General features: G+C 45.2%; 1 protein-coding gene across 4 annotated transcripts in view; it reads right to left on the bottom strand.

Moving 5' to 3' along the window:
* Positions 1-22,866, bottom strand: part of IQUB (IQ motif and ubiquitin domain containing) — a 56,548-nt gene that overhangs the window by 13,247 nt on the left and 20,435 nt on the right. For all 4 annotated transcript variants that reach the window (XM_075928662.2, XM_006122642.5, XM_075928677.2 and 1 more), the window contains 3 exons: positions 14,238-14,408; positions 11,438-11,614; positions 2,002-2,250 (listed from right to left, as the gene is read on the bottom strand). In XM_075928662.2, the coding sequence (XP_075784777.2) occupies positions 2,002-2,250; positions 11,438-11,614; positions 14,238-14,408 (597 nt within the window). The remainder of the gene's footprint in view (positions 1-2,001; positions 2,251-11,437; positions 11,615-14,237; positions 14,409-22,866) is intronic.

Here is a 22,866-nt window from a genome sequence, read left to right as displayed (position 1 = left end):
GGGGGGGGAGGCAAGAAGGAGGGTTGGAAGTGAAAAGGGGCTCAGGGCAGGGGGCCTCACCATGTGGTCCTTTTCTACCCCCCAGACTCCTGACCAGTAGGTGCCTTCTTTTTTCCCCCAGTTCCCCTCCACTTAGTAGGGGCCTTCTCTCCCCCCTCCCCCAGGATTCCTCCCCACCCAGGAGAGGCTTTTTCTCTTCCCCTGCATAGCTTTCCTTCACCTGGCAGGAGCCTTCTCTCTTCTGCTAGCCCTCCTCTGCCACCCAGTAGGGGCATTCTGCCTCTGCTCAGGCTCTCCTCCTACATGGTAGGGACCTTCTATCTCCACTCAAGGCTTCCCCCACAAGGCAGGGACCTTCTCTCCCACGGGCTCTTTTCACCCGACAGGAGCCTTCTCTCCCCACAAGACTCCTCCAACGTGCAGCAGGGACCTTCCCTCTTTCCACCCAGGCTCCCTCCCCACCTGGCAGGGCCTTCTCTCTTCCCCCATAGGCTTCCCTATTGCTGGCAGGAGGTGTCTCCCGTCCCCGCCCAGGCTCCCTCCTCACCCAGCAGGAGCCTTCTCTTCTCTCTCCCCTCTCCCCCAGGTTTCATTCTCCCCCCCCCCCCCCCAGGCGCCTCCTCACAACCGGAAGGGACCTTCTCTCTTACCCCCTAGGCTCCCTCCCCACCCTGCAGGGGCCTTCTCCCACCTCCCCAGGCTCCCCACCCCAGACTGGCAGGGGCCTTCTCTGTCTCCCCCAAGCTCACGCCTCCACCAACCAGCAAGGTCCTTTTCTCACCCCTCACAGCCAACTGGGACTTTTTCTCTCCCCCTAGCACCCACAGCCATCTTATTTCTCCCCCCCTACCAGCCAGCAAGTGCCTTTTCTCGCCCCTCCCCCCAGTCCTTCCAGTCAGCAGGGGACTTCTCTCTTCCCATTGATCCCTTACCTAGCAGGTTCCTCCTCACTCCCTACACCTCTCAGCTAGCAGGGGCCTTTCTCCCTGTCCAATGGGGCTTTCTCCTCCCCACTGGCCCTGCAGCCAAGGATTGGGGGGGAGGGTTTGGGGTAGGGGGAACTACTTCCCACATCTAGTGGGAGGCAGATTGGCGAGCCCCCAGCTCCAACTGGCCACTCTCCTTTTGGTGTAGCTACCCCAGTGGTCACTCTGCAGTATATCACTTCCCTGCACTTGCTGCCCCCAGTGATCCCTGTGAGTAGCGCATCCCTGCTCTCTGCCCCCTCTCTTTCCATGTTAAGGAAAACATTCCCATTCTAGGCACTTCCTGTTTTCCTTGCTCAACCAAACCCTGACCTTGCTTTAAGCTAAGCTAAGATAAGAAGCTGCATACCAAAATTTGATGACCGTCTTACCATCTAGGAGTTTTTGAAAAAATGGACTTGCAAACAGACAGACTCACATACACAGGCACTCTAAAATATATATATAGATAGACAGGACTTGACAATTAGTGTAATCTACTCGCCCGTGGTGAGTAGATTACAAGCCAACACAGCCGCACAGAGCGGTCTGCGCATGCATAGCGTGCCGAACCACGTGGCTGGAGAGCAGGGCTCGCCGTTGCTTGGTGAGCCCTGTAGATAGATACAGTGGCACAGTAGATTAAATTATATGATTGGTATCACATAGGAAGTATATTGCAGAGGTAGGATTAAATTCAGATCTGTTTATTCCTGGTCCTGTTCTTAGGCCCTCCTTTCTCTTTGCTTTTTTAATTATTTTACAGACACATTTAAAAAAAATCTAACCACATTTTATTAAACTAAGAGCAACTCTGTTTTTGGTGTTTATTTATTCAAGAGAGAACCATTTGTTCCATATTAGAAAAAGTTTATGTAATTTTTGGTTTTCAGTGTCTAAAATTAGAACTACCACTCTATGTAACAATTTAGACCAGTTGCCATTAACATCTCTGATATATACACAGAAACAGGAAAAATGATGCTCAACACAAAAACATTAATTTCACAATCAGCACTACCCTTTCACTTAGTACCTGAACAATGTAAGCAATTTTGGCATCATCCTCGTAATCTGCTTCAGATTTTCTGAGATTTTTTAGCATAAACTTGTATTTTAAAAAGGCTTCTCGACGTCGGGCCTCATTATCAAGCTTGCAACAACGGCGACACCTGCCGACAGTGCGTGAATTAGCAGGCACAGAGAATTCTGTAGATGGCAAGTAACTTTTACAACCATGACAAAAGTAAATATTTGTATAAAGCTTTAATGGATCTGGTGGAACCTGCAGAGGGATGACAAGAATGATGCTCTAATTAATACATATAAGACTGAATGTTCTCCTATTAAATGAGTAAGGTTTTAACATTACCAAGAACATATAATATCTTACACAATGCACCTATTGGCTAAGTTTGCTAAGGCTTTACTAGCAGCTTGATGGCATTTCTGTCTGTCTGAATGCAGTGCAAAATATAACTTTAGAATGTCACACCTGATCAATTCCCAAATATCAGGGAATGTTCTAGACATCATAGGCCAAAATCCTACTGATCTGGGATAGAATCAAAAAAACAAAATGGGAAAACGGGGAGACACATGGAGACACTTTAAGAAATTTTGCAATTGTCTACTGATCAAACAACTGAGTGGTGGCACCCATTAACATCTTCCAACAACACTTCTAACTCATTTCTGTTTATCCTTCCAATAATGTAAAGTGTTGTTGCCACTCTGAATTACTTATCTGTCAGACAAAAAGATCAATAAGAGAAAGAGAACAACCGGAGTCATTGGAGAATGCAGGCACTGGAGAATGCGGGATGTTGGGAGAGATGACATTGAAGAGGCTCCTCCAATACCTCTATTTCCCAATAGAGGTTGGTAGCCACATTTTCAGAACCTGATATGCTTTTAAATTGTCAGGGAACTATCAGTCTGAAAGAGGCCAGATAGATTCATCTATTGTGGAAAATGATGAGGGCTTCACAAGGGAAGAGGTGGGTTCTCCTTCCACGGGTGGTTGTCTAGGTGTTAGTGCCTGATGTACTGCCCTCACATCAGGTTCCACACCAGTTCTGAATCTGGTGGCAGTGGTGTGGGCAAAGCTTTGTCCGAGGCAGGCAGGGAAGTGTGGTAGGAATATGAAAACATCATCAACAGCATGTTCCGAGGAGTCCAACAAGGCTAGTGAGAAAGCCACTGGCCCTGCTACCATGCTGCTGCTGCAGATATTGTGCCAACTTTTGGGAATTCAGGGATCCATGCTTTCTCAGTGAGGGGCTGAATTCTGTTTCCAACTCAGACCATTCCTTTTCTGGTAACGAAAGCAAGGCTGTGAGATCAGCATCCATCCATTGAATGGTACCGAGACAGTGGAGACTGGCGTTGCCATGATGAGCGATGCTGTGAGGGTAAGTACCAATGTTACCAATGCCTGGGAGATAGTCTAAGTGATAGTGTGATCTCTTGCAAGGGGCTTGTGGGTACTAGAGTATGGAGACCAGTACCCCAATTCCAGTGTTCTGTGCCTCATGGAAGGAGAGCACAGTACTGAAGACCTCAGTCTTTTGGGTGGAGACATATGCTTATGCTCTTGGGACTGAAGGCATTCCACCAGTCTCTGGGCAGGGTCCCATGGCTGGCTTGTCCTTGGATTGCAGGGCCTTAGCTACATCTGGCTCCTGGCATGGAGTCTAGGTACTGACAGGCCTATAAGGTTTTCTTACTGCCTGGGCAGCTTCAAGCATTGAAGGTCCCAGCTGTACCTGGAGTCTCCTGCCACTCTCAAAAGATCAGAGATGGATCCCTGGCTGGATTAGAAGGTTCAACCCCAGCAATATGCCTTGTAGTTCTGGGGGGAGCACATACTTGAAACTAGGTCCTTTGCCCAGGGCCCCGTCCCCTCCTTAGATGGTGCCCCTGGGCCTCTTTTCTTTTGACACTTTTTGGGCATCAGCGAGGGAGAATGGTGCTGGGCAGAGGTGCTAGAAGCAAAGTCTGGTTGGGAGGGTTCTGACACCAGATGAAATTACACCTACATGAGGAGGGCCTTCAAGAAGATATCCTGTTCCTTCTGGGTTCTATGATAAAAGTTCTTGAAAATCCCATACTTGCCCTTTATATGGGATTTCCCCATGCACTTCAAATGGTTTGAAATCTGGGGAACAGGGCATGCTCTACTCCAGGGCAAAGTACCAGTTGAGAGTCTAACAAAGCGAAGTTACTCACCTTGGTGCAGTAACTGTCATTCTTCAAGATGGTGTCCCCGTGGGTGCTCCACTGTTGGTGCTGGGCTTGCCCTGGCACCTCAGAATGGAGACTTTTCTAGAAGCAGTACCCCGCTGGACTGCATGCGTGCCACGGTGTCTCATGTCGTTTGTGCTCTTTTGCCTGAATGCGCGGTCCAGTCCCTGCCAGTTCCTCGAGATCGCCTCAGAGTGTGCACGAGGGTGAGTCGGGAGCGGAATGTTCTTGGAGGCATAGGCCTCTGTTATGCAGTCAGTTATCAATTTAGAAATTTGTTGGGAAGATATGGGTTGGCCTTTGGATCTATCAGGTAAGGAGAGAATTAGCCGATCAGTTTGTCAAAACGATCTGATACAGTCTAAGTAGAAGGCCAAGGCCCGTCGAACGTGTCGAGAGCCATGTCTCATGGAGAAACGTGAGGCTTAGGGTGGAAGACCGAAAGAACAATTGGCTCATTGACATGGAAGCTAGATGCTATCTTAGGACAAATGTAGTGTGGAGCCTGAGAACTACCCCCTCCTTATTGAAAACAGTATATGGGGGTGTTGCCATTATGGCAGATAACTCACTGACCTGACGAGCTGATGTAGTGGCTAATAGGAAGACCATTTTCATCGTCAGTAATCTTAAAGGTATGGTAGTGAACAGTTCGAATGATGGGGCCATTAAGGCTTCGAGGATGGCGTCTAGGTTCCATACCGGAGGGGTGGGAATAGGCGGTGGACTAATGTTTGTAAGGCCCCTAAGGAAATGCTTTGTGGTCGGATGGGCGAAGAGGGAGATGCCGTCAATCGGTTGTCTCAATGCAGAGATAGCTGCCAGATGGACTCTGAGGGATGCTAATGAAAGTCCTGTTTGTTTCAGGTGGATTAAGTAATCAAGAATGTTTGGAAGAGCCATTGAGTCTGGGAGCTGTCATCTAGTGGCACACCAGGCTGCGAATCTGTGCCATTTGGAGAGGTAAGTTTTCCTTGTTGTTAATCGTCTACTGAGGATGAGGATACGGTTCACCTGTTCAGAGCACAGGGATTCAGACGGGTTCAGCCAGGTAGGAGCCATGCCGTTAGTTTCAGGGTGCAAAGCTGGGAGTATCGGAAAGAGCCGTGGGTCTAGGTGAGGAGATCCAGACAAAGTGGGAGCTGGAACGGTCTGCGTATGGACATGTGATAGAGGAATGGGAACCAATGCTGGCGAGCCCATGCTGGGGCGATTAGTATGAGTGTGGTTTCTGATCTCACTTTCTGCAGAACCTTGGGAATGAGGACTGTGGAGGGAAATGCATATAGGAGAGGCCCTTTCCAACTGGTAAGGAAGGCATCTCTTAGAGATCTAGGACCTCAACCCACTCGGGAGCAGTACTTGCAGCACTTCCTGTTGCGGTAGGTCGCAAAGATCTATTGTGGGAAACCCCCATCGTTGAAAAAGGGCATGGAGAATGTTGTCGTGTAATTCCCACTCCTGTTCCATAGTGAAGCGTCTGCAGAGAAAGTCCGCTACAACATTCATGGTTCCAGGTCAGTAGGACAGGTGTTACGCTGTGGCGAATGCACCAATTCCAAAATCGGATTGATTCCACACAGAGGGAGCGGGATCAAGCGCCGCCCTGGCGGTTCACGTAGTACATGACTGTGACGTTGTCTGTGAGGATTTTCACCGTTGTGCCCTGAATGTGTGCACGGAGACACTTGCAAGCATTGAAGATGGCCCACAGTTCTAGAAAGTTTAAGTGGAGGCAGGCTTCTGATGCTGACCATTGATCCTGCACAGAGATTGAGTCCATACGTGCACCCCAACTGAAAAGAGAAGCATCGGTGGTGATGTGGTGTTGTGGCTGCTGTTGTTGGAACGGAACGCCAGAGAGAAGGTTCGTACAGCTCATCCACCAAAGAAGTGATAGAAGTACGGATTGTGGAGGAATCACAGGTCTGTGTAGGTCGTGTGTGGTGTGATTGTATACCAGTGTCAGCCAGTGTTGAAGAGCACGGAAATGTAGTCTGGAGTAGTGAACGACATAGGTAGTGGCAGCCATGTGTCCCATAAGTCTCAAGCAGAGTCTCCTAGTCGGAAGCAGGCCACGGCGGCTGCAAGGCTTTATAAAAAAGCAGCATTGTAGCCACATCTCCCTGTTCTTCCTGGCCCTTGCAGTGAGTTTACTGCAGTGCAGGCATTTCTGGGGAATACGAGATTCTCCCAGACACCTAATACAAGATGGGTGACAGGCATTGCCTCCCGGCAAGTGTTGCATTTCTTGAAGCCGGGGGACGACAGCATGGTGACAAATATGCTACAGCAGTGGTCCCCAGCCTTTCGTGGCTGCTGGGTGCCTGGGGCGGGGCCGCCCACGTGCCGCGCTTCCAGGGGTGGGGCCACGCATGCCCTTGTTTCACCACAGACGCAGCACTTGGGACTGCAGGGTGCACCATCCCGCCTTCAACAGTCACCCGCACCCGGGCCAGCAGGCGCACCAGGAAGCTGGAGGACTACCAGCAGCGGCACTGTGGCTACTGGAGCACCAGCTCCGCACCCAGGACCACTGGGTCCGGGAGGACCTGCGGCAGCGGAGCTTGGAGGTGCTGGAGGAGCAGGGCCGTGCCCTCTGAGGCCACCTCCAGACCTTGGCGGACAGGTTCCTGCCTTCTCCTGCTCCAGCCCCTGCGGCTGCCCCAGCTCTCGCTCCTCCTCCCACCCCTGCTCCCCCTCCCGCTTCCTCCGCACCCCCTGTCCCTTCTGCCCCACCCTCCACACCCACTCCCCCCCAACACCCCCGCACCCGCAGTGCTGTGAGATGGGAGAGCCAGCAGGACCTCCAACCCTGAGCTTTCCCTTCCCTTCCTCTCCCTTCCAGGTTTCCCCCTCCCCTCTCCCTCCCTCATTCCTTCCTCCCCCGCCTCATTTATGTACAATAAAGAGAGGGTTTTTTTCGGCAAAACAGGTGTTTTTATTTTACATTAGGAAGGGGGGTTAGGGAGGGGAAAAGGGAAGGAGGGGAGGGTGGAAGAAGGCCCCAGTGGGACATGCAGGGAGAGTTCAGTCCTCCTCCACATGGAAGCTCTCCTGCAGGGCTTCCCGGATCTGGACGGCCCCCCGCTGGGCCTCCCGGACGGCGGCGACGTGGGGCTGCACGTACTGGCCGGCCATGTGCTCAGCCTCAGCCATCCAGTCTGGCAGGAAAGCCTCCCCCTTCTGCTCACATAAATTGTGCAGCACACAACATGCTGCCACTACGGGAGGGATATTGTGCTCAACGAGGTTAAGGCGGGTGAGGAGGAATCTAAATCGGGCTTTCAGGCGTCTAAAGGCCCCCTCCATCACAATGCGGGCCCTGGTGAGTCTGGCATTGAAGGCCTGCCGGGGGGGGTTGAGGTGTCCCGTGTAGGGATTCATCAGCCAGGGCTGTAGGGGGTAGGCTGCATCCCCCACCAAGCAGACGGGCACGTCCACATCCCCGACTCTGATGTGGCGGTTGGGGAAGAAGGTCCCGATGTGCAGCCTCCGGCACACGGAGTAGTTGTGGAACACCCTGGTGTCGTGTGCCTTGCCAGACCAGCCCACATTAATGTCTGTGAACTAGCCCCGGTGGTCAGACATGGCCTGCAGGAGCATGGAGAAGTACCCCTTGTGGTTAATGTAGCGGGAGGCCTGGTGTTCCGGGGTACAGATGGGGATATGTGTCCTGTCGATCGTCCTCCCACAATTGGGGAAGCCGAGGGCGCCGAACCCCTGGATGACCGTGTCCGGGTCGGCGAGGCGGACCACCCTGCGAAGCAGCATCCTATTGATGGCCTTGACCACCTGCAGAGAGACACACCAAACCGCGAATCATTGGGGTGCCTCAGAGTGTTCATTCCCTGGCACTGCTCCATGCCCCACCCTCAGAAGCAACTCCCACTGCGATCCTGGCCGCCGCGGGCGGCATGTAGTACAGCCGGGACAGACCGAACCCTCCCATGTGGGATACTTTTGCCTCCTATTCCACCCCCCTCCGTTTTCCCTGGGGTATCTCATCCCCTCCTTGCAGCCCTCCTCCCCCACCGACCCAGTGAGTGCCGTACCTGCATGAGAACTGCTCCGACAGTGCATTTCCCCATGCCGAACTGGTTTCCGATGGATCGGTGGCTGTCCGGCGTGGAAAGCTTCCACAGGGCGATGGCCACACTCTTCTGGAGGCGGGTGGTGGGCCTCATGCGAGTGTCCCGTCACCACAGAGCAGGGGCGAGCCACTTGCAGAGCTCCAGGAAGGTGTCCTTCTTCATCCTGAAGTTCTGGGTCCCCTGATGGTCTCCCCAGCGCTCCAGGACGATGCAGTCCCACCAGTCGCTGCTGATGGGCACGCTGGCATCCGGGCACTGCTGTGGCTCCTCAACGGCCCCCAGGGAGGCCAGGGGGAGGGGCAGAGGGATGACGTGCACCAGATGGTTCCAGGGAGCCTCCAGCTGTTGCTGGCAGGCTTGCAGCAGCAAGTCCAAAAACTGGAGCAGCTTGCCCAGGGTGAGCTCTGGCTCCATGGTGCCAACTGCGGCGGTGTCCCCAATGGGAACCACCGACAAAGACAGGCAGAGAGGAAAACGCTTTGCTGTTCCTCGATGAGGTAGGCAAGCAAGTGGAAAAGCTGAGAACCGGCTTTCCAGGGAGGTACCTTTAAGCACAAGCCTCAGATAGCCTCAGACAGTAGCCACACAAAGCAACTACTGACCTGATGCCCTGCCGGAACTGGTTTCAGCTGCCCTTAAATGTGACCCAGCGTCCAATTAGTGTAGACGCGCTATTTCGAATTAGCAAAACGCTAATTTTAATTAGTTTTTGGGTCTAGATGCGTTATTTCAAATTAACTTATTTTGAATTAAGGAATTCAAAATAAGTTAGTTAGAATTAGTGCTGTAGAGTAGACATACCCTATGGCTGTGTCCAGACACAGGGGTTTTTTCGGGAAAAGTAGCCTTTTCCCGAAAAAACTTCCCCTGCGTCCAGACTCAAGCCGCGTTCTTTCGAAATTATTTCGAAAGAATGCGGCTTTTCTTTCGATGGCGGTAAACCTCGTTTCACGAGGAACAACGCCTTCTTTCGAAAGTTCCTCTTTCGAAAAAAAGGCGTTCTTCAATGTAAATAGGGCTTCCTCGAAAGAGAGCATCCAGACTCGCTGGGTGCTCTCTTTCAAAAAAGCGGATTGCTCTTTCGAAAGATCCGCCTGTAGTCTAGAAGCGATCTTTCGAAAGAGGCCTGCAGTCTAGACATAGCCTAAGCTATTTACCAAGGAGCCTACAAGATAATGATATTAGACTATGTCTGGTTGTTTAATGAATCAGTTGTGTCACTGAATTAGTATGGCCTCTAATGGCATGATAAGTACAGGCAGTCCCCGACTTACGCGGATCCGACTTATGTCGGAACTGCAGTTATGAACGGGGCTGCCCCAGAGTACACGGACTGCGGGACCTCACGGTCCTGCCGCCCGTGTACTCTGGGGCTTTCTCTGCGTCTCCCTGGTCTGCAGACCAGGAAGACGCAGAGCAAAGCCGAGGAGGGGCTCGGGCAGTGGGGCAGCCCCGCTGCCCGAGGCCCCTTCCCCCCCCCCCACGCGGCTTTGCAAAGCCACGGGGAAGCCGGCGGCGGAGTTGTTTCTGTATGTAAGTCAGAACTGGCGGTCAGTTTCAGCAGCGGCTGAATCTGGACGCCAGTTCCGACTTACATACAGATTCAACTTAAGAACAAACCTACAGTCCCTATCTTGTACGTAACCCGGGGACTGCCTGTATATAATGTGTACATATATTTGTGTGGTCATAAGCCATATCAAACATATTTAATTTTATACAATAATCAGTTTTTGAGAGTACAGGTTGCACTTCCCTAAACTGGGATTCCCTTGTCGAGCAACATCCGTGGTCTGGCAGGACTGTGGATGTTACTGAACGAGAGAGCCCTGGGGCAGGAGGGCCAGCAGCTGAGAGCCCTGCGGAAGGCGATGCTGGTGTTAGTGGGGCCAAGCACTCAGCAGACCGGCGGCAGTAGTGGGGCCATGGCAGAGGGACAGGGGCAGCCCACACATGCTGGCCCAGCAGCGCGGGGTTGTGCTGCGGCAACCCGAACAGAGCTGCATGCTGGTCCTGCAGTGGGGACAGAGCCACAGCAGCCTGCCTGGCAGTAATGTCGGACTGTGGCAGCCCAGCAGGGAAAGCCCATCTTGGGCTCTGGCAGGTCGGCAGCCTGATCGGGGCCACATGCCAGCCAGCAGCAGGGCTGGTGCTGTAGCAGTGGGGCCAAGGCTGCATGGGACCAATGGGGCTGGAACAGCAGATATGGCAGCGGGGTTGGGACTGTGGCAACCCAGCTGGGGCTGCAGCAGGTTGGCAGCCTGATTGGGGATATGTGCCAGCCGGCAGTGGGGCTAGAGCAACAGCTATGTCAGCAGGGCTGGGGCAGCCACATCACCTAGCTGGCAGTGGGTGGAAGGAGTCGGCGGTGGGGAGGGGTGACAGGCTGAGAGGACTGGAAGCAGTGGACCTCCCCGGTCCGGCAAATTCTCTCATCTGGGACTGCTCAGGTCCTGAGGGTGCCAGACAAGTGAGGCACAACTTGTACTATTATAGAAGTTCACAACTAAGTCTCTTGGTCAGGCTTTCATTATATTCCACTTCACTACTGCAGCCTCTTTATACCTTGGTCACTCTAAAACTCTTTGTTTTCCTCCTCCAATACAAACAAAATGCTGCAATGAAAGTCATCTCCCTGCTAACCAAGTCTCTCTCATTGAATCTCTCTCATAGTTCCCCATTTGTTATTGAATAAAATGCAAGTGTCTTGTCACCCTTTTCAAAGTTCTACATAATTCTTCCACTTCCTACCTATCTAAGCTTGTCTTACTTCACTCCTGCATGTGCTCTGCCAGTGCTCCCACACAGAACACTCATTGGTTAGATTCTCAAAAGAAAACCATCTCCATGTCATCTTCCATTTTATGGTATGACCTTTCTGAGCTCATCTGTGAGGTTTCTTCCATTTTGACATGTAAGTTCCTCTTGAAGCCTTTGGCTAATCTTACATTAAAAAAAAGAATATGTCGTTTTTCATTTCCTCTCTCTTCTGTTGCCTTGTGCCTGATGGCCCATTCTCAAAACTGCAAGCTTAGTAGAGAGACTATTTCTGCTTCTCTGCTTGGAAACAGTGAACATATAGTGAGTACTACCATAGAGAAATATCATGATTATAATAGAAGGGAGAAATACCTTAAGTATTCTAGCAACCTCAGGGTTAAAGAGTGGAGTTTTAATATACTGAAGAAATAATGTACATATTCTTTTTCTCAGTCCTTCTAGATTGCATTCTTTCACGCCTCGCATCATGAGATCAGCCTCTCTGTCAATTAATTCCACTATTTCATGGGTGAGTTTACACCCATGTTCCTATATAAAAAAACAAAATCAAGTTACAACATGGATACTTGCTATAAACCATTAGATTTACAACAAACTGATATTAAAACAAAGTATGCAGTGTATAGTCTATATATCATTCAATATTCTAAGGCCGCGTTTCTCAAACTGTGGGTCCCAACCTCCCAGGGGGTCAAGAGCAACATAGAAGGGAGTTGCAGCAACTTAAAGGGGGGTCGTGAGCAACTTAGAGGGGGGTAAGAGTATCACAAAGTTTGAGAACCTCTGCTCTAAGGCTTTGTCTACACTGCCAGATTTTGCCGGCAGAGAGTATGCAAATTAAGCTCTGATTAGCATTTTGTCATGCTTCATTTGCATAATCTATTTGAGCCATTTTTGCGCAAGGGTTTTTTGCGCAAAAACGAACAGTGTGGACGTTTCCTTTTTGCTCAAAAACCCCTTTTTGCGCAAGATCCTTATGTCCCCCCAGGCATAAAAAACATTATCTTCTGATGCAACATTCTTCTACCATTATCTCAAAAATACATAAAGAAACTGCTGTGGAGATGGAAGGTGACAGGTGGATGATTTTGCTTAAATTCACCTTCTTTACTCCAATATAAATCTTGATTTTACAGCAATTCCAGATTTCTCTAAAATGCAGAATTTGACCTGGATCATTACTATTGTGAAACCATCAATAAACAAAAACTATAAGCTCCTTCTGCTGGCTCAGACTGGAGTAGTTGATTTCTCGAGCTATTTCTAGAATTCTATAGATTTCTATTTCTATAGGGCTGTGTCTACATTGGACCAATCTTGCGCAAAAGCAGCTGCTTTTGCACAAAACTTTCTGCCTGTCTACATTGGCCGCGCATTCTTGCGCAAGTACACTGACATTCTAATGTATGAAATCAGTACTTCTTGCGCAAGAACTATGATGTTCCCACTCAGAAATAAGCCCTCTTGCACAACTGTTCTTGCGCAAGAGGCCAGTGTAGACAGGCAACACGAATTTCTTGCGCAAGAGAGCCCGATGGTTAAAATGGCCATCAGAGCTTTCTTGCACAAGAGAGCATCTACATTGGCATGGATGCTCTTGCGAAAAACACATCACTTGCGCAAACGCACATGCCAGTGTAGACGCTCTCTTCTGGAAGAGTTCTTGCACAAGAACTTTTCCGCAAAAGAGTTCTTGCACAAGATCATGCCAGTGTAGACGTAGCCTAGATGTTCTAACTTTGGATCCAATTCTGATTCCATCAAAGCCAAAGCAAAATCCTCACTTTGGTTTAATTTAGATCAGGCTCTTCTATTTCATTTATGTGCAAAATACCATTATATCAAAGTATCTGAGTGCCATCATGATGCTCAAACTAGGAACTTCATTTTTAATAAATCCTGTTAATTTTTTTCTCCACTAAAAATGGGAGAGGAAATCAGTGTTTGTGAGATGTAAAAATAACAATCCAAACCAAGACATATTTTATAGACAAGTTTCTGAAAAGATATATCAAATATAAAATATCTGTAGCATAAAAAATAAATGAATAAATTACATTAAAGTATTTCTCCTAGTTTAATCTGGTTAATATAATTATTAAATGTAATCATAAATCCGTATTAAAATTTAACACACATTTAATATCACAGTGGAGAGTTATAATTTTTAAATTACCTTAAAATCAATACCAATCATACAAAGTGATAGTCAAACATGAATTTATATTAAATTGACATTTCCTAATTTAACAAATAGCACTGGTTAGCACACCAGGCTTTTGTTCATGCCTCCACATCCCCACCAATGTTTGCTAAGAGAAACAAAAGGAAACAAACAAAAGTAAGTTTTTCTTCACTCTGACTACGTCTACACTACGAGCTCTCTCAGCAAAAAATATGCTAATGAGGGACTCATTTGCATGTCAATCTCATTTGCATATTTTCTGCTGGTCCATTTTTGCACTGGGATTTTTTTTCAAAAAACGAGCAATGTGGACATTTTCTTTTTGCGCAAAACCCCCTTTTTCTGCAAGATCAGTAGACCGCCTTTTTGGGGGGCATAAGGATCTTGTGGAAAAAGGGTTTTTTGCGCAAAAAGAAAACGTCCACACTGCTTGTTTTGCACAAAAACCGATCTGCAGAAAATATGTAAATGATATAGTGACTCATGCAAATAAGTCCCTCATTAGCATATTTTTTGCAGAGAAAACACGTAGTGTAGACGTAGCCTCAGTGCACAGTCAACCTGTGGAACTCCTTGCCAGAGGATGCGGTGAAGGCTAGAACTTTAACAGGGTTCAAAAAAGAGCTAGATAGATTCATGGAGGTTAGGTTCATCAATAGCTATTAGCCAGGATGGGTAGGAATGGTGTCCCTAGCCTCTATTTCTCTGGAGGTGGGTGACAGTGGAGGGATCACATGAGGATTACCTGTTGTGATCCCTCCTTCTGGGACATCTGGCATTGGCCACTGTCAGCAGACAGGATACTGGGCTAGATGGACCTTTGATCGCATCCAGTATGGCCGTTTTTATGTTCTTATGTAAACCTTGCTGGTGTATCAGCACCAATTAAAGTACTATGCCTCTGGATATAAGAAGATATAGAAGATATAACCAAAAGTTAAACTTCAGAGGAAGATCAAAATGTACCTTCACTGTATGCTTTAGTGTTAACAGCACATCCAGCCTCTCATCTTTTGGGAGGTCTTTCATACTAATGCTGCGGTAGATCTCAAGCAGTTCTCTGGCACGTAATGTAAATTGTGTATCCATTTCAGTGATTTTTCCGTCATATGCTTTCCATCTCTTTGGCTCTGCACACTTCAGAAACAATTTGTATAACAATCAGAGTTGTTATAATTTAATCAACAGATGAGAAAGCACAATGTGTTACAAAAAGATGTACCATAATCATTAAGAACTCAACTTTAACACTTATCTAATACAGAGGATCTTTCTACCATCAGTATTTCTACAATATATTAAGCCATGAATTCATTTTACCCTAGAATAAAGTTTTAATACTATATGACTTGTAAAAAAAAGCAACCCATAATAATTACAACATATTAAAAATAAAGGACAGTCTCCTATATAGTGCTCTGTTAGTTTAAAATGAAAGTGCTGAAAGTGGTACTGAAATACATGCTCAAGAGCTGATCCTGAAGTTAATGGGAGGATTCCCTGTAAGGATTGCAGGCTTAAGACCATAAAGCCTATTGTGCTTTGAAATATTTTCTGATAGATGTTATTTAAGATGAAATATTGTTATCACTGAAAAGTAAAGAAGTACAGTTTAGATGTACATTCTTTTCTCAGTTAATGAGTCAAGCATTTATAATTCTGATAACAGTATTTCTTGGCATTCTTTGTCTTTTAAACAATAAATTTGGGGAAGATTAGATCCTGTAACAGGGATTGTTATTACTGGACCTAAAGTTTCTCTGTCTCAGATCCAAGTGTGTTAGTGCCACTTTCATATTCCAAAAGAATAAGACTATGGGTATGTCTATGCAACTAGGTAAGTTAGGGTTAGTGGGACTTGAATCAGCTGGCCTGTGTCAAAGAATCCTGGGCTTGAGTATCTATATTGCATTTTTACTATAGTTAAGAATTTCCTGACCTGTGTTGAAACCTAAGGATCTTCTGGCCTGCACACTGCAGTGCATAGACTTGAGTCAAAATAACTATATCTAAGAGAGGCGCCTTCACCCCACCAATGTCACTGCTCTTGGCCTAATAATGAGGTTCACTTGAAGGAAAACTCCACTGCCTTCTCTGCACATTACAAGAAAATTGAACTGCCTGCCAATACAGCCTGCTAAGCAATCCTTTTGTTCTGTGCTCTCCCAGTTACCAGAGCTAGCAATGTGGAGGAGGTGCCTTTTGATTAAATGTTCTCCACTGCTGATAGACATAGACAGTCTGAGCAACTGCTTTTCAGGAACCATGAAACAGAAGATAAGACCAAGGGGAAATGGCTGTGGCTTGTGGAGTGCAGTGCTGAGGGCATGGAAAAGTGGAAGGCTGGCTGAATTTCTGTGAGCTGCATATATCCCTGCGTAGTTAATTGATATGGCCAAGCAGGATGTTGATGCTCACCATGATCTCAATGGAATCCTGCAGAGAGAGGCTATTGAAACTTTTCATGAGGTACTTGTTAATTTTCTGCCACAGATTCCATGGCAGTGCAGCTTTGTCCTCTCCCCCACTGTAAGAAATTCATACAATTCATCAATCACTTGTTCAGGAACCAAAGCAGATCATAGGTGGACTGTATACAGAGCAGGGTGAAAGCCATAAGCCTGGACAAGTTATGCCCTGGTGTCCTTGTTTACCTAGAGCAGGGAGATGTCTGACAGGGTGATACCTAACTGTGGTGAAGTGCGGACAGAGGCTGCTCTGAACAATCAGTGAAGGAAGGAGCTGCTCAAGCCCCCACCAGTTAATGGTTAACCAAAACCAGTAAGCACCCCCCATTAAGGGTGATGTTAATTGGTTAACTTTTCACATCCCTACTCTGTGACTCAGTTTCTCGCTCTGTAAAATAATATTAATAGTTTCCTATCTGCAGAAAAGGTTTTTATTATTTAATTAGTATTTGGCAGCACTTTAAATGGATAATGCAGTAACACCTATTCTCACCTACTGCACAAGGGTACTAGGAGGATAAATTCATAATGTTTGTGAAATATTCTGATAAGGCAATAGGGACCAGATAACAAGTGTGAATAGCGTACATTAGGAAATAAAAGCCTGCAAAATTTTAAGAAACAGTTTGATTTTTTTTAATTACTGTATGTAAGCACAAAAAAACAGAAATAATTGAAAATAGGATTTTAGCACTGCAAATCTGATTGATTCTTAACTATATCATCACTAGGTGCAAAACTATAATTAAATGAGTTATCATGCAGGGCTATCATTAAATGAAGTACTGCTAATTGGAACTGATGGTTTGGAGCCAAAATTGATTAAGAAATCTGAAAGGAAACAGGACAGACTCTCTAATCTATCTATAAAAAAGTTTTCTCAGCTGCATGTCAGAATGACATCATCAGACTACTTGAAAGTGGAATCTCAGCATCTCACTTACATGGCTTCAACCAGAACCAACTGCAAAACTGAGATCTGTTTGTAGATTCTTCTGTAACATGTAGTACGTGAGCAACAGACCAATTAACAGTCTTTGTTTGTTCAGTTTTCTATATAATCAGTGCAAGATTAACAGGCTCTCTGGCTGCAAAAGTGGCTGGGGGGGGGGGGGGAGGAAGAGGGGTAAATGTAGCAAACACAGGGTGCAACCCTCTAGTAAAATCCTAAATCTTTGAATTGCATGGTAAAATCCTGCAAAACTGGAAACAAGCAATTTTTACTCTACCATGACAGAAGGAATATTATTTTGTTTTCCTCATGAATGCATGGTATGAAAAGTCCTTTAAGAATGTTTTAAGGGTTACATTACCCTTCATCATTAGATTCCAATGCCAAAAGAAAAAAAATCAGTCAGTTCTCTAATATCACACTAAAACAGTTAAAATCCTCTGACAATTTCCCAGTGGGTATATGCATTCAATGTTTGGTTCCTACCGCCCTATTCTCCTCTCCCCCATTAAAAATCATGATCTTTGACTCTCTTAATCTGTGGCTTGTGTCAGGAAGAGTTAAAGTCCAAGGTTCACTTTAGGAAGTGCTAACTACAGCTAGCAAAGACAAATTTATAAAACACTTAAGTGACTTAGCAGTTTTAGTCTTATAATGTGCAGGTCTCTAAAACTGGCTCACCAAATCTATAGCGATAGAAATGTAGCCGTGTTAGTCTGGTGTAGCTGAAACAAAATACAGGACTATGTAGCACTTTAAAGACTAACAAGATGATTTATTAGATGATGAGCTTTCGTGGGCCAGATCTGAGGAAGTGGGTCTGGCCCACAAAAGCTCATCATCTAATAAACCATCTTGTTAGTCTTTAAAGTGCTACATAGTCCTGTATTTTGTTTCAAATCTATAGCAGCAGGGATAGAAAGTATGAAAATCTTGGTACAATCTTTCTTTTTTTGTAATTTGTGATGATACTGAAACATGGTACAATAAAAACAAAATGATGCACCTAAAAGTAACATGCAGCTCTTCACTTAAGAAATATTAATGTCATCAAGTATGAAAAGCAAGACTACTAATTCTTGAGAATGAATCTCAAGCTCTCTGATTTCAGGACTATTCATGTTCTCAAGATTGACGCAAGAAATTTAAAACTTCATGGGGTTTTTCCCCAACTCTCTCCTGCCTTTTAGTTTCTTGGCAGCAAAGTGGAATTTACAATAATCTTGTTATCTGAATTGCTTCACAGAGCAGGACTACTGTAATTGCACTCATAAAAGCAGAGCAGAGCACCAGAGGGGAGCAATACAAGAACACAGTAATGAAGAGAGAGAAGAAAGGGAAAAGAACACAACATAGACTGGGCATAGAAAAGGCAGGTGAGAAACAGTACGAAGCCTGAAAAATATGAACACCGAAAACAACAATAAATAACAATAGTCATATAACTCCTCCATGAAACACTCTCGTTGCAACCCTATGGTTTTAATTGTCGTAAAGTAATACCCTTTTAAAACAACACACACAACAAATGAGGAATTAAAAAGAGAAAGAAAGTATTTGGAAGGAAAGGTAATAAACAGAGGGCCAAGAGTTGTCATTCCAAAAATACACTAAAAAGATATAACAACTAAAATTTGGAAGTAATAAGGGGATGACATGAGAAAATCCACATGGAAGCAAGTTTCACACAAGACAACTGCAGCAAAAGTGCAGTCACCTGAAGACGTCAAATATGATGGTGTTATCTTTAAATCGCAAGTGGGGTGACTACAGTTACATGTCAGTACAAGGTTCAAGTTCCAGGCCTCCAATGGAGTCTGGGCCTAATTCTTTAAAGGCAGACAAATGTGAAAAATAAAACAAAACAGCAGTATCAAAATAACACTGTGGTTAATGATATCACTTAAGTGTGAATAAGCAAAAGTGATGAAGAAGCTCCAGTGACAGCCCTACAAAGAAGGAATTAAAATAATCAAGCCCCTTGTTTCCAAGGGTATTTATTACTAATACTTTATTATAGAGACAAGGTGAGTCTTCTATTGGACTAAGTTCTATTGTTGAGAGACACAAACTTTCATGCTTATATACAGTTCCTCACCAGGACACTTTGGTTACCATGACATAAATATGTAACCCACACAAGTTCTGAAATTAAAGAAAGAAACATTTTTGCATCATTGTAACCACATTGCTTTCCTCAGAAAGAGCAGGACAGTGATTGCCTCTTTCTGAGCATTCTAAACCTCAGTCACTTTCTCTCAAGGAATTTCTTCAACAAGTGATGACACAAAAGAACAAGCCTCTCCAAAAACAGCAAGACTGTGGCCTTCGCAGTCTAAGGAGGAGAAGCATCCATCTGGCAATATCAAGCATTCTCCCACAACAGAAACTAAAGCTGCAGGTTCCTAGGCTATTGGTTTTCAAACTTGGGTAGCAGGACCGCCCAGATAAGCCACTGGAGGGCCGTGAGATGCGTCCATAGGCACGGAGCCTTGCACCTCCCATTAGCTGCAGCTTGCCATTTTCAGCCAAGGAGAGCTGCAGGAAGTGACGTGGGTTTCTCTTACCTGCTAACTCCCTCATACATCTCATTTTTCCCACAAGGAACCATCTTTCATATACACCAATGCTAAAAACAAAAAAAACCCAGTAATTCTCATTCTCCTTACCTCAGTGTATAACAGATGTATTAGGGATGCAACAGTGTAGTCAATTAACCGATAAGCAAAAGCTTATAGATTAAAGGTATAGACTACATGCATTTCCCTCCCCCCACCAGTAAATTTTTTAGCAGGCTGGCCAGCAACCTGGCTCAGTCCTGGCTTGTGATGGGTCCTGGACGCAGCTCTGCATTTAAAGTGTAGTAGGAGACCGGTAGGCGGGCAGCCCGACTCAGTTCTGGCTTGCACTGGGTCTGGGAGCTCAGATGCCCCTCCCCTCCCCCGACAGGGGCTGCTGCCACCCCATGCTGCTGTCTTTTTATCGGAGGCAGCAGTACAGAGTGACAGGCAGCCAGTCTGTGAGGGGAGTTGGTTTTTAAACTGGCTCCCCTCACAAACCAGCTCCCGCCTGGCACACACAGGCAGAGAGGCAGCAACGCAGAGTGGCAGAGGGCTCCTTCAGAGTGAGGCCAGAGGGCACTGGCTGTCGGCTCTGCCCCCAGGGACTATAGAATAGTCGACTACCCAATAAGAATTAATAAGGTTACTTGACTATTCAGTTAACCAATATTTAACATCCTAAGCTGTATACATCACAAGGGAAACAACAATGAAGAAAACCTCATACTCTCCAGACATTACAAACAAACAAACAAACAAACCCCAAAAAAGTAAAACAAGTGTGGAAAACTTCACTAATTCTTCAGTTAAAACATTAAAAGCCAAAGACGACTTTGCCACAGAGTTACAATATAGAAATTAAAACAAAAATTTATTCATAATCTCAGTCGCCATGAAGATGCTCCAGAAACATAACTGTTTTGGAGCAGAAGGGAGAAAGGGACAGGAAATGGAAAATAAAATGCATTTGCTGACCTTTGCTCCCTACTTCCTGACAAATCATGGTACTTTGCTCTCTCGAGTTAACTATGGAGCTCTTCACTATACAAGTTGAAACTAAAATACATAAGATGATATTGGGGAACAGTCTCCTTACACTTAAAAAAAGAGGGGTTTAAAAAAGAGGGATGTGAAGGGGGGAATATACTGAGTTCAGATTGAAAGCCTATATTCCAGAGTGGTTATAAACTCAACTGGGGCGAGAAGTAGTGTAGTATTTTATTAGAGAACCATTGTTTGAGCATTAAACAGACGTGACATTAAAAAGCAGGAACAATATAGGTCACTCTTTTTTAGCAGTATTTATGCTCAGATAGGAGATTAAATGATAAAAATTCTTGATTTTGATACCAATTCCATGATTTTACCAATTCTCCTCATTTGTGTACTCATGGAAAAGAACAATACTGGGAGAGTATCCACTAATGCTGCACAGTTATAAACCCACCTACTAATCCTCCCATCAACATTGCAGATGAGCTGTTCATGAGAAAGATCAAATAGATTATCTGATCAGTATCAGTTGAGCAGTTCTCTTACTTCAGCTCACAGATGTTAACTTGAGTGCTCAAAAGAATTCTACATTCAGCAAAAAAAAAAAAAAAAAGACATTAAATAGCATGAAGTATTTGCTTCATACAATACTGTTATGCCTTATTTCTGTCAAAATGTTAAACTGTAACCAAATTTTAAGCTATATTGAAATATTTCTGTTTGTTAGGAGACTTGTAACATCTGAAAGTGGACTAATTAACTCAGCATGTTACTATTTCTTTTTAGTTGGGTCCCTTTTCTTCAGGGTTTCATGCAGAAAAAGTTGGACTCTGGCTATCCCGCTTCCTCTAGAAAAATCACAAAATTAAATTGCTTTTTACTTGTGTGTAGCCTGCAATCCATTTATGGCTACTGACAATCTTCATGTCTCTCAGCAAATTATTTATTTCCATCTTTTCAATATGCTTTACATATAACAAAATGCAAATTAATCTGTCTGATACGATCAGATACCACAAACATCATACTACATAATTTTCCATAAAGTATCAATGACATTTACATAAAACAATTGTTTGATAAAATTTACTACAAAATTTTAGCTGCAATGTTGTATACAAACTTCAAGATTAATGACATGTCTCTCTCTCTCTCTCTGCTTGATTTCTTTGTTGTACTCTCCACCCTTTTTATAGACTTAAATCTGTTTTCCCCACACATAGGTTTGCAAGGCTATGTCTATGCTACATGACAAAGTTGAACTAAGATACACAACTTCACCTGTGCAATCAACTTAGCTGAAGTCGAAGTACCTTAACTCAGCTTTTGGCACTGTCTACACTGCAGGAAGTCAAAGAAAGAACATTTTTCCTTCGACTTCCCTTACTCCTCGTGAAAGCAGGATTACCAGCATCGACCAGAGTGCCCCTCTTACTTTGAATTAGCTGTTTTAGCTAGACTACTAATTCTAACTCTGGAAGACTGAGTGTGGCAGCTTTGACCTTCTTCTGTAGCATAGATGTACCCCAACAGATTAATTTTCCTGTAACATCTAATAATATTTTAGGTTTTCCATTTATTTTTTCACCTGTTCTTTCTCAGATTCTTTCTTCTGATTCTGTCCCACTTTTGATATTATTTTTCTCTTTCCTGTCTACATCTCCTATCAGTATGGTATATTATACATTTCAGGTATTCTTTTGTTCCTTTCACTCATCTCTTCATTTGTTGAAATTCCACTAAAAATCTTTTCCTCCCTTTTTCATATTTCTTTCCTTAGCACATTCACTTCAGAGGTAGCCTTTGGTTTCAATAAATTTTCACTTGGCCCAAATATTCTCTCCTGCTCACATAATAGGGATGAAGTCAACCCAAATAATCTCTTCTCCACTCACCACTCATTGACAGAGTCAGGAAAATACTTAAGAGAGTCTGCCAGCTTCATGCAAATTATAGTTGTCATACTACTCTTAGTACTTCTCGGTCCTTCACAGCTGTTTCAGATTTTCTGAGCTACTTGCAATAAGGAATAGGATATTACTTCTAGCTAAGAGTAAAGAAGACTTCTAAGAACTTCTGGCTGAGCTTTAACATAAGAACAGCCATACTGGCATACTGGGTCAGATAAAAGGTCCATATAGCCCAGTATCCAGTCTTCTGACAATGGCCAATGCCAGATGCCCCAGAGGGAGTGAACAGAACAGGTAATCAAGTGAACTTTCTACTGTTAACCATTTTCAGCCACTGGCAAACAGAGGTTGGGGACACCATTCCTACCCACCCTAGTTAATAGCCATTGTTGGCCATAACCTCCATGAATTTATCTAGATCTTTTCTGAAACCTGTTAAAGTCCTGGTCTTCACAACATCCTCTGACAATGAGTTCCACACGTTGACTGTGCACTGAGTGAAGAAATACTTCCTTTTGCTTGTTTTTAACCTGCTATCTATTAATTTTGTTTGGTGACCTCTGGTTCTTTTTTTATGAGAATAATTAAATAACTTTTCCTTATCGCTATACCTGACACAACTTTATAGACCTCTATCATATCCCCACTAAGGGTATGTCTACATTGCAGGACAAGATCGAATTAAGAAACGCAACTTCAGCTATATTAATT

This window comes from Pelodiscus sinensis, chromosome 1 (genome assembly GCF_052426305.1).
Source record: "Pelodiscus sinensis isolate ZL-2025 chromosome 1, ASM5242630v1, whole genome shotgun sequence".
NCBI classification, from domain to species: Eukaryota; Metazoa; Chordata; order Testudines; family Trionychidae; genus Pelodiscus; species Pelodiscus sinensis.
The sequence above is the reverse complement of the archived record's forward strand: the minus strand, read 5'-3'. Positions and strand labels throughout refer to the sequence as shown.